This window comes from Typopeltis vanoorti, chromosome 18, assembly GCF_054136105.1.
Source record: "Typopeltis vanoorti isolate ZY-2024b chromosome 18, IOZ_Tvanoo_1.0, whole genome shotgun sequence".
Classification (NCBI taxonomy): Eukaryota; Metazoa; Arthropoda; class Arachnida; order Uropygi; family Thelyphonidae; genus Typopeltis; species Typopeltis vanoorti.
Window position 1 is genome coordinate 54016425 of NC_143566.1, and position 15475 is coordinate 54031899.

The following is a 15475-nucleotide window of genomic DNA, read 5'->3' on the forward strand; positions in this document are numbered from 1 at the left end:
AGATAATACCACTCTTGTCAACCCAATTCTGGATCCTAGTTCTCACAAGCTTCTCCAGCAACTTCACTACACTTGACCCACAGATAGGCCTATAGTTTGATGCTTGCACTGGGTCAAGTTCGTTAAGTTTGCTCAACTCCCCATACACCTCTTGCTCACCTACAGTCAGTCTCTCCTCCCCGTCATCAACTGCTCTCAATCTATCCATGAAGTCACATTCACAAGATTGAAAGACCTTTATTAACTGCTCATTAAGTATCTCCACCACACCTTCTACAACGTCTTTATAGCGTTTTCCTAATCAATGTCATCCTTCCATAATCATTCTTTCTTTTTCTGGCTACATATCGAAAGAACTCCTTAGGACTCTTCTTGGCTTCATTAGCTAACTGTCTGTTCATACCTCACTTTAGCTACTCTCACCAACCAAGTCACCTGCCTTGCCTGGCCTCGTGAAATTGGTTATTTCCACTTCTCTTATGCTGCCTCCATAATGCCTTTTTTCTCTGTATCACATGCTTAATCTCTTTATTCATCCACTTCACACCTACCTTATTTAACCTTCTCACCCAGGAATATATTTAGACTTTATATCTACTACATAGCTTTTGAAAATCCCCCAAGCTGCACCGATCTCTTTTCCAGATAACTCCTCATTCCATGTTATACCTGCAAGCTATATCCTGAGCTCTTCATAATCACCCCCTCCCCTTATAGTTTCACATATATCCTTTTCTTACAGAGGTATGAACAGCGTTAGCTAATGAAGCCGAAAATAATCCTTTCGATATGTAACCAGAAAAAAAAAAAAAAAATAGAATGATTATGGAAGGATGACACTGATTGTAGAAAATGGTATAAAGGCAGCTGTTGCAGAAGGTATGGTGGAGATACTTAATGAGCATCCCTCTTTATAAGGCTATTTTGGCCACATGTTGTCTACCATGCCTAGATTTGGTTACCTGTCTTTCTTGGTGATCAGGAGGTGGTGGAGAGAATTTCAGAGAAGGGTGACAAAGCTGGTGACAGGTCTGTGAAATGTTCCCTATAAGGATAGACTGAGGGTGGGTGTGAGCAGCGAAGATATTACCTAACAAGCAGAGAAGATGGATATGATAGAATCCTATAAGTTACTAAGAGGCACTATAAGATTGACTCAGAAGAAATATTTCAATACATGGGGAGTAAAGGGAAAACAAGGAGTGACACTTTGAAGTTGTCTAAGAGTGTGGTTAGTAAGGGTGTATGGCAGTGGTTCTCAAACTTTTTGAAGTCGGGGTGCATTTAAAATCCTACAAATAATTGTAGGTGCACTATATACACATTTCTGAGAAATATGTTATAATAATTAAGTTAAATATTACAGAAAAAAAATAATGTGATAAAAAAAAAATAAAATGAAACATATCTTAAGTTTATTCATTCTTGTGTTTGTGAGAAACATGAGCCTGATGTGTCCTAGCAATTGCTTCAATGTTTGGGCATATATTTGAAAGGCAAACTCTCATTTCCTCGTCAATACATTGAAGAGTTCCTCTCTTTTTACACTTAATTGTGGTGAGGGTAGAAAATCCTATTTCACATAAATATGATGTTGAAAATTGTAGTAAAATGTTCAAAGCTTTTTTAGATATTGACACATATTCTTCTTTTATAGAAATCCAAAAGGCTTCAAGAGGCAATTCCTTATGTTTAATCATCAATCCACGATCAGTGGATATAGCTGCCAGTTCTTCTTCTTCTGTTAATGTTAAACCAAAATCACTTGAAGTTTCCATAAATGAGTTTCTAATCCAATCGTATTGTTCAGTGTTAAGTGATGGAAAATAAGAACTCAATTTTTCTTCTAAACTTGTTAAATGTTCAACTATTATTGGAAGTGTTTCATTTATGCAAGTGTTACTTACCAATGGAAACATTTCCAAATTACCTTCAACAGCTTTTCTTTTCCAAATCTGTAGTTTTCTCTGAAACGCTTTCATTTTGTCAGTGGATGTGAGAATATTTTCTTCTTTCCCTTGCATGCTAGTATTCAAAATATTGAGCTGCTGAAATATATCGGCCAAATACTGTAACCTGCAATCCATAATTTGCACCGAAGGAGGTTACAAAAATGTAATTGTTTCATCTCTTTAAAAAAATTCAAGACGTTCTTGTCGTAGCTCGTGTACACGGGTAAGTACTTTCCCCCCCTTGACAGCCACCTCAGCTCAGTGTGTAAAAGCAGCCGTCTGTGTTGTGAATCCATATCGATACAAAGCTTTCCGAATAAACGCGATTTGACAGGTCTTGTTTTAATAAAGTTTACCATCTGAACAACTTGATCTAAAACTTCTCTTAATTTTTCTCCCAATGTTTTTGGCATTCAAGGCCTCCCTATGAAGAAAGCAGTGAGTTATGATAACATTCTCATTTCGTTTTTTTACAAAAGATGTAAGGCCCTTAACACAGCCTACCATGGAAGGGGCTCCATCTGTACAAATGCCTACACACGACTTCCATGTTAACTGCCATTTATCAAGATAGCTATTCAAAATGTTAAAAACGTCCTCACCTTTTGTAGACACACTTAATTCTTTGCAAAAAAGAAACTGATTTACTATTTGATCTTCATTCATAAAACGGACGAATGCTAAGAGTTGCGCCTTGTTGGTAATGTCTGTTGACTGATCAATGCAATGTTGATTTTGCAATGCAAAATTTGAATACTGAAGTTTATTACTGTATACATTTTTCTCGATATCAGAAGACATTTCTATAATACGCCTGTGAACTGTATCGTTGGACAGAGGAATCTTGCTTATTTTCATTGCTGCTTCATTTCCTAGCATTGTCATGACCATTTTTTTGTATGCAGGCAAAATAAGTGACTCACCTAAAGTATGATCTTTCATATTTTTTGCTATCAGTTCTGAGACTTGATAAGAAGCGATTTGAGCTTTATCAGAAACAGTCATTATACTTTTAAAAGAATTTGCCGCTTTTGTTTGCTGTTCAGACAATCTCTTGAAAAAACTTACAGATTTATCTTGTAAATTAGAGTGTATAGTTTTAAAATGTTTACTCAATTTACTAGGAAGCAATGATTCATTTGCCATTTTACATCCACATACTAAACATAGCGGCAAAGGATGATCTTCACTTCTGGTCCAAGTGAAACCAAAGCTTAAATAACTTTCATTATATTTGCGAGTAGGCCGCAATTTTGCTTTCTTATTTGCACTTAACCTTTGCTCACTTCCAGAAGCGTGATATTCTTCAACATCACGCTTCTTTTTGAGAAATCTATCCATTTTATTTGGGTGTATTTATCTGAAAATAAGTAATATGCACATAAAATCCACTTCCAACACTTTTAAAATAAGTAATATATACAACAAGAATAAACCATATTCTTGTTCTCTTTGCAAGAAAAACCGCTGTTAATTAACATAATAATGATGTGTTGACAAAAAGAGCAGTATATCCGTAATGAAAAGGTATAATACAGTAACTATATTTATTTTTATATCTGGACACATATTTCTCTGGAATACCACAGGGCGCACCCAGAAATCTTCTAGGGTGCACCAGTGCGCCCCGACGCACTCTTTGAGAACCACTGGTGTATGGACTAGGTTCTTTTTTTGTTGAGTGGTGAATGAATGGGATAGATTGCCAGAGGTTGTTGTGAGCACCCCAACATACTAAAACAGTGAATAGGTTTAAGGAGATGCATGATAGGTATTGTGTTAATGGATAGAGTGGATTTCCCTCAATAAGTCTTTCGACTTCAAGGAGTGTCCATATAAATAACAATAATAATAATAATCTGTGATGATGTACCGAACTTCCTATTACTATAAACAAAAGCACTATCCATGGTTATCTCTTCTATCATCCACACTTACCATTCTAGTTTCCCCTGATATAACACACCTGTACCTTAATAAAATAGTGTTTTGAAAAAAAGAAAAAAAGTTCAATGATTATTCCATTTAAAAATAAATTTTAAAAGGTATATTAAAATGCAAAATACCTAATACAATAACTTCGACATCGGCTTCATCTTTTCCATATTCATTTTCAGCAATAATGGTATACTTGCCACTGTCATTGCGTGAGGAATGTTTTACTGACAACTTTGTGTTATATGGTTCATTTACGAGTTTCACTCGATCAGATGGAAGTATTTTCCGGCCTTTCAATGACCATGTTGTGTTGGGAGGAGGTTCTCCAGTGACGTTCACATCAAAGTTGAATGGGTGGCCTGCTTTAACTCTAACTTTATGTAACATTGTCCGATCAATTTTGGGTGGCACTGCAATAATGGGAAAAGAGTCACTGATATGATAAATATCATATACCATATTTTAAAAAGGAATCAGTATTGTAATGGGGTTTATATAAGTGAATATATATTATATTAAATATAACTAATAATACAGTTGTTATATATAAGCAAAAATTAATAATGGAAAGAAAATAATAATAAATCGTATAATAGTAAAGACTAATATATTTGAATAAAGGGTTTATTCAGATATATTAATCTTCACCCTGTAAATTCTGCAAATTAGCTTTTCCTTTAAATCTGTTTTCATCCTAGAAAAAAAGGATTTAATAAAAAGGTACAGAAATAAATTGAGAGGACTATATTACATACATATCAAAGGAAAAAAAATGTATTTAATAATTCTAAACAAATCAATATATTTTGCATTCATATAATTTTCCAGTGCAGATTTATGGATGTCTAATATCCAAATAGCCATAGCATGATTAACAGGCAAGTAATGGAAATGCATCTACATGCTATGCATTGAAATCAATAAGGCTTCTATACCAGCAGCTAATTATAACAAATGACAAGTGTTTAAAAATGCCAGATCAATTCTGCTGATACATTTGATGGAGAGCCAAAATCATGAATTGTATGCCAGCAGAGCTATGTGATGTGAAAGTAGTACAGTCTGTGGACGTTCAGCATGTGTATGAGGGAAGAATGAAATTATACAGGTATCATGGGTTGCATTTAAATGGCTTTGGAGTGAGTGTATAGGAGAAAGTGTTATGGAATGGAACCATGGTGTATGGATGTACAGTGTGTGTGTGATGTGTGCAAGGGATCAGAAGCAAGAGATGAAGTGAAAAATCAGGAGAGTGGTATTGAAGAGCCAGAAGTGCTAGACATTGAAAACAGTAGTAGTGTGAGAGATGAAGAGAGAGAGAATGGGAATGCAAGAGGAAGAGGGAAATGGGGGAAACCTGAGTGAACAAGGAGACATGGCATAGGAAGTGTGGATGTTGAAAGTGGCAGTGAATGTGTGTATGAAGATGGAGTATATTGTAATGTGGGTGGAGAAGTTGAGAGTGAGCAGATATATGTGGTAAGTGGTGAGAAATGTGATTGGGCAGGTGTGATGGGGGAAATCACAACCAACAAGTGGCTTGGGTAGGACTGGTTATAGACCTAAAAATGAATTACTGTGTTTAATTATAAATGCCAGAAGTATCAGAAATAAGGGAGATGAAATGGTTTCACTGATTGAGTTTATATGCCCCAAAATTGTTGGAATAAGTGAAACATGGTTTGAATGAAGATGATATTCTAACGGGGATAGAAATGCAAGGATGTAGTATTTTTCATGAGGATTGGAAGGGAAAAAGAGAGTGCTGATGATGATACCAGGAAAATTATGTCCACATAAGATAAACATGAAAGAAGGAAATAGAGACACTGGTTATGAGGCAGTGTGGTGTAATGTGGAGATTGACAGGAAGACATATTTAGCTGGATATTGCTATAGGCAAGGAAATGTGGAGTGAACAAAGGAAGGGTAATTATTATGGGTGATTTTAATTATGGCAGTATTGAAAAGATAGAATTTGGGAATAAAGAAAATGAATTTCTTGAGTTCTTGATAGATAACTATCTCAGGCAGCATGTAAAGGTGGGCACGCCATGATTGAAAGTTTTAGATCTGATCAGAGGATGTAATTGCGAGTTGAGTTTCATACTTACTTCCACGTGGTAAGAGTGATCATGAAGTGATCACTTGGTTGTGGCTTGCCATAAGCAGACTTTTGTGAGGAAAGGATACATGTGGAATTATAAAGCTGGTAATTATGACAAGCTTAGAAGACAGCTTGGAGCTATAGCATGGATCAAAGAATTGAGCAGTAATGAAATAAATGCTGCTTGGAAACAGACAAATAAATACATAACAGAATCAATGTGTGAAAGCATTTGAAAGCCAAAATAAGGTAAGTGTAAAATGGATGAATGAGGAGCTTAAGAATGATATCTAGAAGAAGTAGTAGAACATACTTTGGAGACAATACAAAAAGAATAATGGTAATAATCAGTAACATGAAGAGCATAAGGAACAAACCAAGAGAGTGACTTAGTATGGTAAACAAAAGTGCAGTATGATCTGAAATTGGCAAATGAGGCAAAGAAAAAAACCTATAGAATTTTTTAGATATGTGGAAAGTAGAAGGAAGAATGATCATGGTAAGATGATGTTAATGGATGAAAACAGTGGAATAGTAACTGCTGCAGAAGTCATTGTTGGGGTATTCAGTGATCAGTATATGAGTGTTTCATTGTGATCAGGTTGGAATCATGAAGAACATAAGTGTAGAGGACATAGGAGAGGATTGCCTTAATTGTCAGTGAGCAAATGGTAATTGAGGAAATAAATAACCTTGATGTCAATAAGGCAGGTTTTGATGACATATCACCACACTTCTTAAGGGAATATCGTTATTATCTAATAATTATTATCTATTATTATGCCATAAGTATAAATATCAGTAAGTTGTATGGGGTAGTATCCCGAAAGATGAAGGTCACCATTTGTGTAGAGCAATTGAGCAATTGAAAAATTGAGCAATAATAGTTCCAAAACTGACCCTGCAGGGGTCAGTTGTGGAACTATTATTGCTCAATTTGTATATTAATGATATCGGAATGGGTTTAACAAAGCAGAGTCAACCAGATGTTATAGCCTCACAGAGGAACTGGAATAAATTGCACGAATGGGTAGGTAAGTGGAACTGTCTTCAATGTTGCAAAGTGTAAGGTTTTGAGATTTGGTAAGCGACGATGGGATGCAAAGTATACACTTGGTGGGGACACTTTAAAAGAAGTAGAGGAGATGAGAAATCTGCAAGTGGTGGTGGACAAGCACCTGAAATTCAGGGGCCACATTGCACTAGTTGTGAAGACATCACATCGGATAATGGCAATGATGCAGAGGACCCTGACATGCAGAAATAGAGAGGTCATGATACCATTGTATAAGGGCTTGATCAGGCCTCATATGGATTATTGTGATCGGATTTAGTCACCAGGTTTTCATGGTGGTGATGAGGATATGTTGGAAAGGGTCTAGAGAAGATTCATAAAGGTGGTCAGTGGTCTTTGGAATGTGAAGTATAAGGATGGATTGAGAGAATGTAAATTGCAAAAATCTCGTGAATAGGAGGAAGAGGGGGGGGGGATATGATTGAGACATATAAGCTAGTCAGGGGTTGTTATCAGGTTAACATGGAAGAGATTTTTCGTAGATTGGGAGAGGAGGTTAGAAGGTGGTTGACATGGAGAGTTGTTGGCAAGTGGAATTCATTGCCTGAGTTTATTGTGAACATATACACATTGAATCAATTTAAGGATGAGCACTGTGTGAAATAGTGTGTATCTCCTACAATGAGTCTCTTACTTCATGGAGATCAGATGTTAATAATAATAATAATTCTGATGTCCACTTTTTCTTTCTCTGCAAAGCATCAGTTATTTGTTTGAATGTTCAACTTGGAAAGCATGTTTTGTGTAATTTATTAATAATAATACCTGTAATGCTTGAGTACAATGCTATAAAATTATTCTTTGACTTTTTCTTTGTAATACTAACATCTCATTCACATCAGTTAATCTCTTGTTTAGATGTTTGATCTCATCTTCCAGATAATTCATTTCATCTTTTATTTACATCAACTCTTGCCTAGCTTCTTCCACTCTATTCCCTTTGATATCATGACTAACATTTCCATGCTGCTTTTATTTATTACTGGTGATTTTAGCTCACATTTTGAAATGCTATAACCTATCATCATACTTTTCACATATGTTAATGCTTTCCTTCTTTCGCTGGCCTGGTTGGCCGAGTGGTTAGTGTATCCACTCTCCAGCCAAAAGGCTGCAGGTTTGAATCCCGCTGTGGGCATGGATGTTTGTCATTGGCTGTGAAAATACTAGTTCTGGTGGTGGCCAGCAGATGGTGTTGGTGTAGATGATGATGGTAGCTGCGGTGGTGTTGGTGTAAATGATGATGGTAGTTGCAGTTCACTGGAGGTGGTGAACTGATTGGTGGAGGAGAGTTATAGAATAGCTGCCCTCCCTCGATGATTCTTCAGACTCCTTGGAGGTGTCATGTAATAATAATAATAATCATTCTTTTCATTTACTCAACAGTTGACTTTTGGTGCATACATGAAACAATTCTGACAACATGTCCACCATGAAGAATTTAGTGCTGACTCAATCTTTATGCTGAAGCTTCCTTGAGTCAGCACTAGATTCTTCCTGGTGGACGTGTTGTCAGAATTGTTTCATGTATGCACCAAAAGTCAACTGTTGAGTGAATGAAAAGAATATAAATACAATAATTCTTTAGAAGTGGGCTTCCTTATGGTTCACATTTTCAGAAAGCAAAAGCAGTGGGAACTAACATGCAGCAAAAAAGAAATAAAGAAAATTTCACTACTGAAGAATTATTGTATCCGGCTGACAAAACTGAAGCACGCTTATACTGCTACATTCACTCGCAACACTAGCAATCTCTTAAAAAAACCTTGCCTTTTCCAAAAATGCTCTACAATGCTAGCAGCATTAGTATAATTATGGCAAGGTATTTATATCTAAAATAAAGGATAAAGTTATTGCTAATTATAGTTCATAGGACTGGAGTTGCAGATTGCCAGAGATTTAAGGTTTTAATTATTTGAAACCATCTAGCAAAATGTGAATTTTACTGATGTCTGCGCGGTTAGCCTAGTGCCTTTGAGTATCGCAACCATATGCCTGAGGAAGGAGTGTCCTAAGTTTGATTCCCATCAACGATGTGAGGAGCTTAAGGATCTTTCTCGGCAATAGCCAAGTTAGCTGATCTTGGGTGTGGACAGCAGGGTACCCCCCCCCCCCAGTTTATCTGGGGTTTTTCATCCCGCAAGCAGGCAAACTGGCCCTGTGAATGCACAGGCTACAGTCATAGGATATAGTACTTAATCTCTCATTAGGAGGCTCAACCAGTCCTAAGGAGGGTCGAGGTTGGGGGAACCCTACACAAATAAAATAAAAAACTAGTGTAGGATATATAAACACAAGTGCCAGAGTATACCTTTCTGAGATAATCCTTTCTTTCAGATTAACATGGTAATCAGCATTTATTATTGCATTCATTATATCACTAGATAAGGGAACTGGATATACAGCAGAAGACTTGGATTTTTTTGAAGGTCTTTGATAGATTACTACATGACAAGCTGATATCTAATCCTAACCATTTCAATTAATTATCAGCTTGTTGTGTGACCTTCAAAAAAAATCCAAGTATACCACTGTACATCCAGCTCCCTTATCCAGTAAATTTGTCATCTTGTTGTACTACATAAACCAATTGATAACATGTGACTTCCTAAAAAACTCATTCTGATCATCATAGAAAATATGGATATTATCAACCCAGTTTTGAATTCTAGTCATCGGCAACAAATTGTATAAAAGAGATGTCAGAGGTGATGTGAATGAGCAGGAAAGAGGAACAGATGAGACCAATGTGTTTGTTAGTGCAAATGATGAAATGAGAAGAGAACAGGAATGCGAGTTTACAGGGGAAACAAGGAAAGCAAATTCTATTAGCAATAATGAATACATGTATTGGAATAGTCCACATAGGAATGGGATAATCTGGGATGCACGAGAAGTGGTTGAGTCTAGGGAGATATATCCTTTATCATATAAAGTGTTATAAATGTGAACACACAGGAACAGTTTGGAGAAGTGACAGATGAGGAGTAGCATAGATAGGACTGGTTATAAAAGAAGAAATGAATTATTATGCATATATATGAATGCTAGGAGTATCAAAACTAAGGGAGATAGTTTTAGGATTAATGTTACTTCCTAGGTTAGTTAGCCGAGTGTATAGCATACCCACTCTCCAACCAACAGACTGTAGTTTCTAATCCTGCAGTGGGCATGTCTTGTGATTGTCTTTAGGTGGGAGATGAATTTCATTGCCTGGGTGTGAGATCACCACGCCACTTACTGGAGACCTGAAGTGGCTTGAAAAAGTTCCATGTTTGTTCTCTACAGCAGGGTTTCTGCAGTACTTAAAAATAAAAATACAATAAATATAATAAAAATAATAAAAACAAAAAAAAAAGATCCTTAGCCCACCCATGGTAAAAATGTAGTATATGTTGCAAATAACCTTTCATGTGTGGGATGACATTAAAAAATCTTCTATGGGGTCTGAATGTTCATTGTGGGAGGCAGTGGTGCACCCAGGATTTAATCTCGGGGGGGGGGGGGGGGCAAGTTGAACGGATAAAAATATTTTTAATACAATGAATTTGCATTTAAAATATATTTATCTGTTCAACTAAAATTCATTAAATGTTATTCATTAAATAAAATTCATTAGGTAATTATAAAAATTTATTTAAAGAATAAAATCCAGTTTTCTTTTCTTTTTACAAAGCTCTTGAATTATTTCAGTCATGGTTACATTAATCTCTCTCTCTGTGTGTGTGCATATATAGCAAAGCCAGTCCGTTCAATCTTGATTGTGTCATGGTGGATCTTAAATAGGTTTTTAAAAAGCATAAGTTAGTTAGGTCATTAGTTAGAAAATGACCTTTTACTGACGCACGTTGTTACCGGAAGCGTTGCAAATATTTTTAATAAGTTATAGATGTTAGGATATATCATTTTGTCACACTTTGAAACTGCATCAATGGCATTTTTACATGCATCTACTGCAAACGGTTTTTCAAATTTCTTATACCACAATTTAAATTCAGCATTCAAAATTGCTGGATTTGTATAAGGCAAATCACCGTCATAAAATTCACACAACTGATGAAAATCTTCCATTGCACTTGCTGTTGGAGCATCTTTTCCATTTGGTAGAAGAGAAAAAAATATATTTCAAAATGTTGCAGTGCCGAGTGAAACGTTCATGAAGTTGAGTCAATATTTGATCAATACATGGAATGAAATAGTTCTCCTGAAATATTCTTCTACAGAATTGGCTGGAACATTGGACCTTAATGTTTGTTTTGATGAAGTCCTTGGCTTTTTATTGTCAATATTAAAATTATTGGCTTTTATACATGCCTCATCATAAATATCTTTAAATGAAGAATCTGGTGTTTCACGAACGGTATTTAATTGAGCCACAACATCATCAACAAAATTACGGCAATTAAGAGGTCACTGACAGATTTTTTGCATTATTTTAGACAATGGTAAGGTGCACACAAATATTTTTTTGCAAGCTAAATAAAGATATTCTAAATCTTAAAAGATATTAATATTATAATATTATAAACAACAAAGACGACCTGTCTTTTAGGGTTATTGAAGAAATTGTATACCTTTTCAATTATGCCAATGCAATTTCTTATTTATCACACATATAGCATTTCCAAGTGCCAAATTCAAACTATGTGATGCACAATGAACATATAAAGCTTGTTGATATTGTTATAACATAACATCTCCAGGTAGTCCAAAGACATATCGAGGAAGGGCACCTACTCTACAACTCTCCGTCTTCACCAACCACTACTACAATCATCTTCATCATCATCTACACCAACGCTGTCTACCGGCAGACCACTGCCACTAGTATTTTCACAGACAATCACAAACATCCATGTCCATGGCAGGATTCGAACTCGCAGCCTTTTGGCTGGAGACTTGGCCAACCAGGCAGGTTATATAGATAAAAAATTAAATTTTGTGGATAAAAATTAAAACAAAGTTTTAATTTTTACTAAACAAATAAATAAAATGATATAATTATGTTACTATTTACTTTTAATGAGATGGATGAGCTTCTCAACCTTGCAGAGTTGCTGGATATCTGGCTCAATATTGGTTAACTTCAATCAAAGATCGGCACGCGCGCACACACACTAAGACGAATTCTGTATTTTGTTTTGATTTGAAGGAGTGATGAAAATTGTTTCTCGCAAAGATAGGTTGTAGAAAACTGCATGAAGATTTTTGACTTCTTCAAATAATTCGGGAAATTCACTTCTCACTGAAGCCGAGATCTAGAATCGAGCCAAATCACGATCACGGAATTGCATTTTAAGCCCACTGTCACTTGAAAGCTCAATTAGCTGCTCTCTTTTTTCGATAACGAAAGGTCGTGATCATGACTGCAAGCCTGAAATGGATTGTGAAATCACAGAAATTTCTTATAAAAAGTTATTCGGAAAATGTTTCCAAATTCTGTTTCAGAGTTTTTAGGTGGACACAAACCCTTTCCCAGTCGTTAAATTCTAAACTAATAAGTTTCAGGGCCCAATACAAAATAACCAATTGTATATACCTTTTGAATACTACCCGGGGAAGCTCCAAACCTCCGCGTCCCTTTCATGACATGTTCGTAATCAGGCTACTGTTGATATTGACTTTATATACACATTCAAACCTGTAAACAATTGTTGAATAATAACACAATAACGTAGGCATAATTATTGTAAAGGGAGAAAAGTCACAAAACAGAAAAATGTTCCTACAAAATAACCAACTGCATTTACCTTTAAATGCAATCCACTGGTCGAGTGTCCAGCAAATCCGCAAATTTTTCCTTTTGCTCAGTATATTAATATTATCACATTGCAACTGATGGAAATTCTGTGTTTCTGTAGATTCGTTACAGACCTCTTTCTCTTCAGAAACTACACACAAACTGTCATTACAAACTCGTTTTGTATTATCACAGTCATCCGAGATATTTTTCCACTTAAAGAAGGTACGAATGTACTTATCCATAATTGAAATACCGTACTTGCTGACATATAACTCTCACCCGTGATTTTACTTTTCGAAAAAATAAATTAAAAAGTTTTGCATATACCTCGCAAATGAAAAAAGCTGAAACATGTTCAGAGAAGGGCGATAGTAAATTGCTCCCGTGGTAAACACCATGCCCTCTCCCAATAGCCACTATATTGCAGAGGCAAGAAAAACAAGTACTTTTATTATGTCAGTGAATAAGGTATAATCAGTCTGTGTAATATATTTCTCAACAAATAGTGCAATTAGAGACAACTGGGATAAAGACTACACTAATTGATAAATCACATGTCCCCTCATACAGAAACTATGCTGTATATATAGACTCAAGCAAAACCATATGTTGCACTGGCAAACATAGTATCTAACTAAAAACCATTGTTATTAATTAGATTGTGTGAGTTCGCTCGGCAGCAATAAAATTCAACCTTAAGTGTTAAAATTCGTAAATGTGTTAAAACTAAGATATATTTAAATATATAGTGAATGCTGTTATGGCAGTTTCATATTAATGGAATTTGGTTGAAGAGAGTTAGCATTTCACCTCAATTGTCAGTTTGCTTTTCGCGTGATTTCTGAAAAATATATAAATACTAGAGTTAACTCACGACACATTTTGTCTAAGTACTTCTAAAGATACTTCTAAGTACTTAGTACTTCTAAAGATATATTGGGCCTTGGTTGAAGGAGGAAAACCTTCAACAATAAAAATCAATAAACAACAAGCAATTGGTTGAAATGTGGTCATGTGGACAACACATGTTCACTTCAAATCTGACAAAACATCAAGAGAAGGTGGAAGCAATAAATCCATATTGTTTTTCACTTCACCCCTCTTTTATTACTCGTCATTATGCTGCTACAAATTAAAATATATTCTGCAGCTATATATTTTTTTTTAAATATTCGGATATAATTTTAAATATTTTTTTAAGTATTTTTAAGTAATGGAGAGTAAGACAGGAGAAATTGAAGAGGTGGTTATGAATGAGGAAGTGAGTGGTTTGAGTATAGAAAATGAGAGAATGGTTGTGCAAGAGGAGCAAGGAAACGGGGAGGTTTAGGGCGGACAGGGGTACACAGCATGAGAAAGATGGCTGCTCCAAAAGGTGGTGAGCATGTGTAGGCAGGAAAGGAATGGGATGGCCAGGTATCAAGAGGAAACAGTTGGAATTGAAAAGGGTTTTAAAATGAAGAAGCAGAAAGGGAAATGGCCCCATTCGAGCATGGAGAGATCACATCGAGTGAGTGGTATCAGTGGGCTTAGCTGTAGATCCAGAAATGTGCTGTGGTGTTTGTATACAAATGCTAGAAGTATAAGAAATAAGGCAGATGAAATGGTTGCACTAATTGCATATTTTCACCCAAAGATTGTTGGAATAGGTGAGACATGGTTGGAAGAGGATGACATCCTGACAGGTATAGAGATGGAAGGGTATGATGTGTTTCGTGAGGACAGAAGGGGTAAAAAGGGGAGAGTGCTATTGATGATACAGAAAGAGTTATGTCCATATAAAGTAGAGATGCAAGAGGGAAATAGTGCCAGTGGTTTTGAGGCATATGGTGTGAGATAGAGGTGAATGGAATCAGATACTTGGTTGGGATGTTGTTATAGACCAGGTAATGTGGATGGTGGTGATAATGAAATGTACAATCAAATTAGCCAAGTAAATAAGAAAAGGGTGATCATTATGGGTGATTTTAATTATGGCAATATAGACTGGAATGATGAGATAGCAACTTGAAGTAAAGAATATGAGTTTCTTGACTTTTTGAGGGATAACTACCTTTTGAGGGATAACTATGTAATGGAGTGCACACAAGGTTTGAGGGTCTTGGATATTGGTCATCTCATCAGAGGATGTAATTATAAATGAGGTGTCAAATCATCCACCAATTGGTGAAAGTGACCATGAGGTGATTACCTGGGTGGTTGGCAGCAGCAGTGCAAGGACCCCTGTGAAAAAAGGGTATATGTGGAACTACAAGGGGGGGGGGTGATTATGAAGAGCTCAGGAGACAGCTTGCAAGTGTAGCGTGGAATGAGGAGTTAGCTGAAAAGAGATCAATGCAGCTTGGGGGATATTCAAAAACTGTTTAGTAGATGCAGTGTCTAAATGTATTCCAAGGATGAGAATGTTAAATAAGGTGGGTGGAGATGGATGAATAAAGAGATTAAGCATGCGATACAGAGAAAAAGGGCATTGTGGAGGCAAAATAAGAGAAGTGGAAATAACCAATTCAATGAGGTCTTCAAAGAATAGGCAAGGAGGGTGACTTGGTTGGTGAGGGTAGCTAAAGAGAGGTATGCACAGCAGTTAACTAATGAAGCCAAAAAGAATCCTAAGGAGTTCTTTCGATATGTAGCCAGCAAAAGAAAGAATAATTATGGAA

The 15475-nt window shown here is 36.0% G+C and overlaps 1 protein-coding gene across 1 annotated transcript in view; it reads right to left on the reverse strand.

The window, feature by feature from the left end:
• The window catches only part of LOC150096673 (twitchin-like), a 2440784-nt gene that overhangs the window by 1217070 nt on the left and 1208239 nt on the right, over positions 1–15475 (reverse strand). The window contains exon 64 of the mRNA XM_090408679.1: positions 4019–4300. Coding sequence (XP_090264805.1) covers positions 4019–4300 — 282 coding nt within the window. The remainder of the gene's footprint in view (positions 1–4018; positions 4301–15475) is intronic.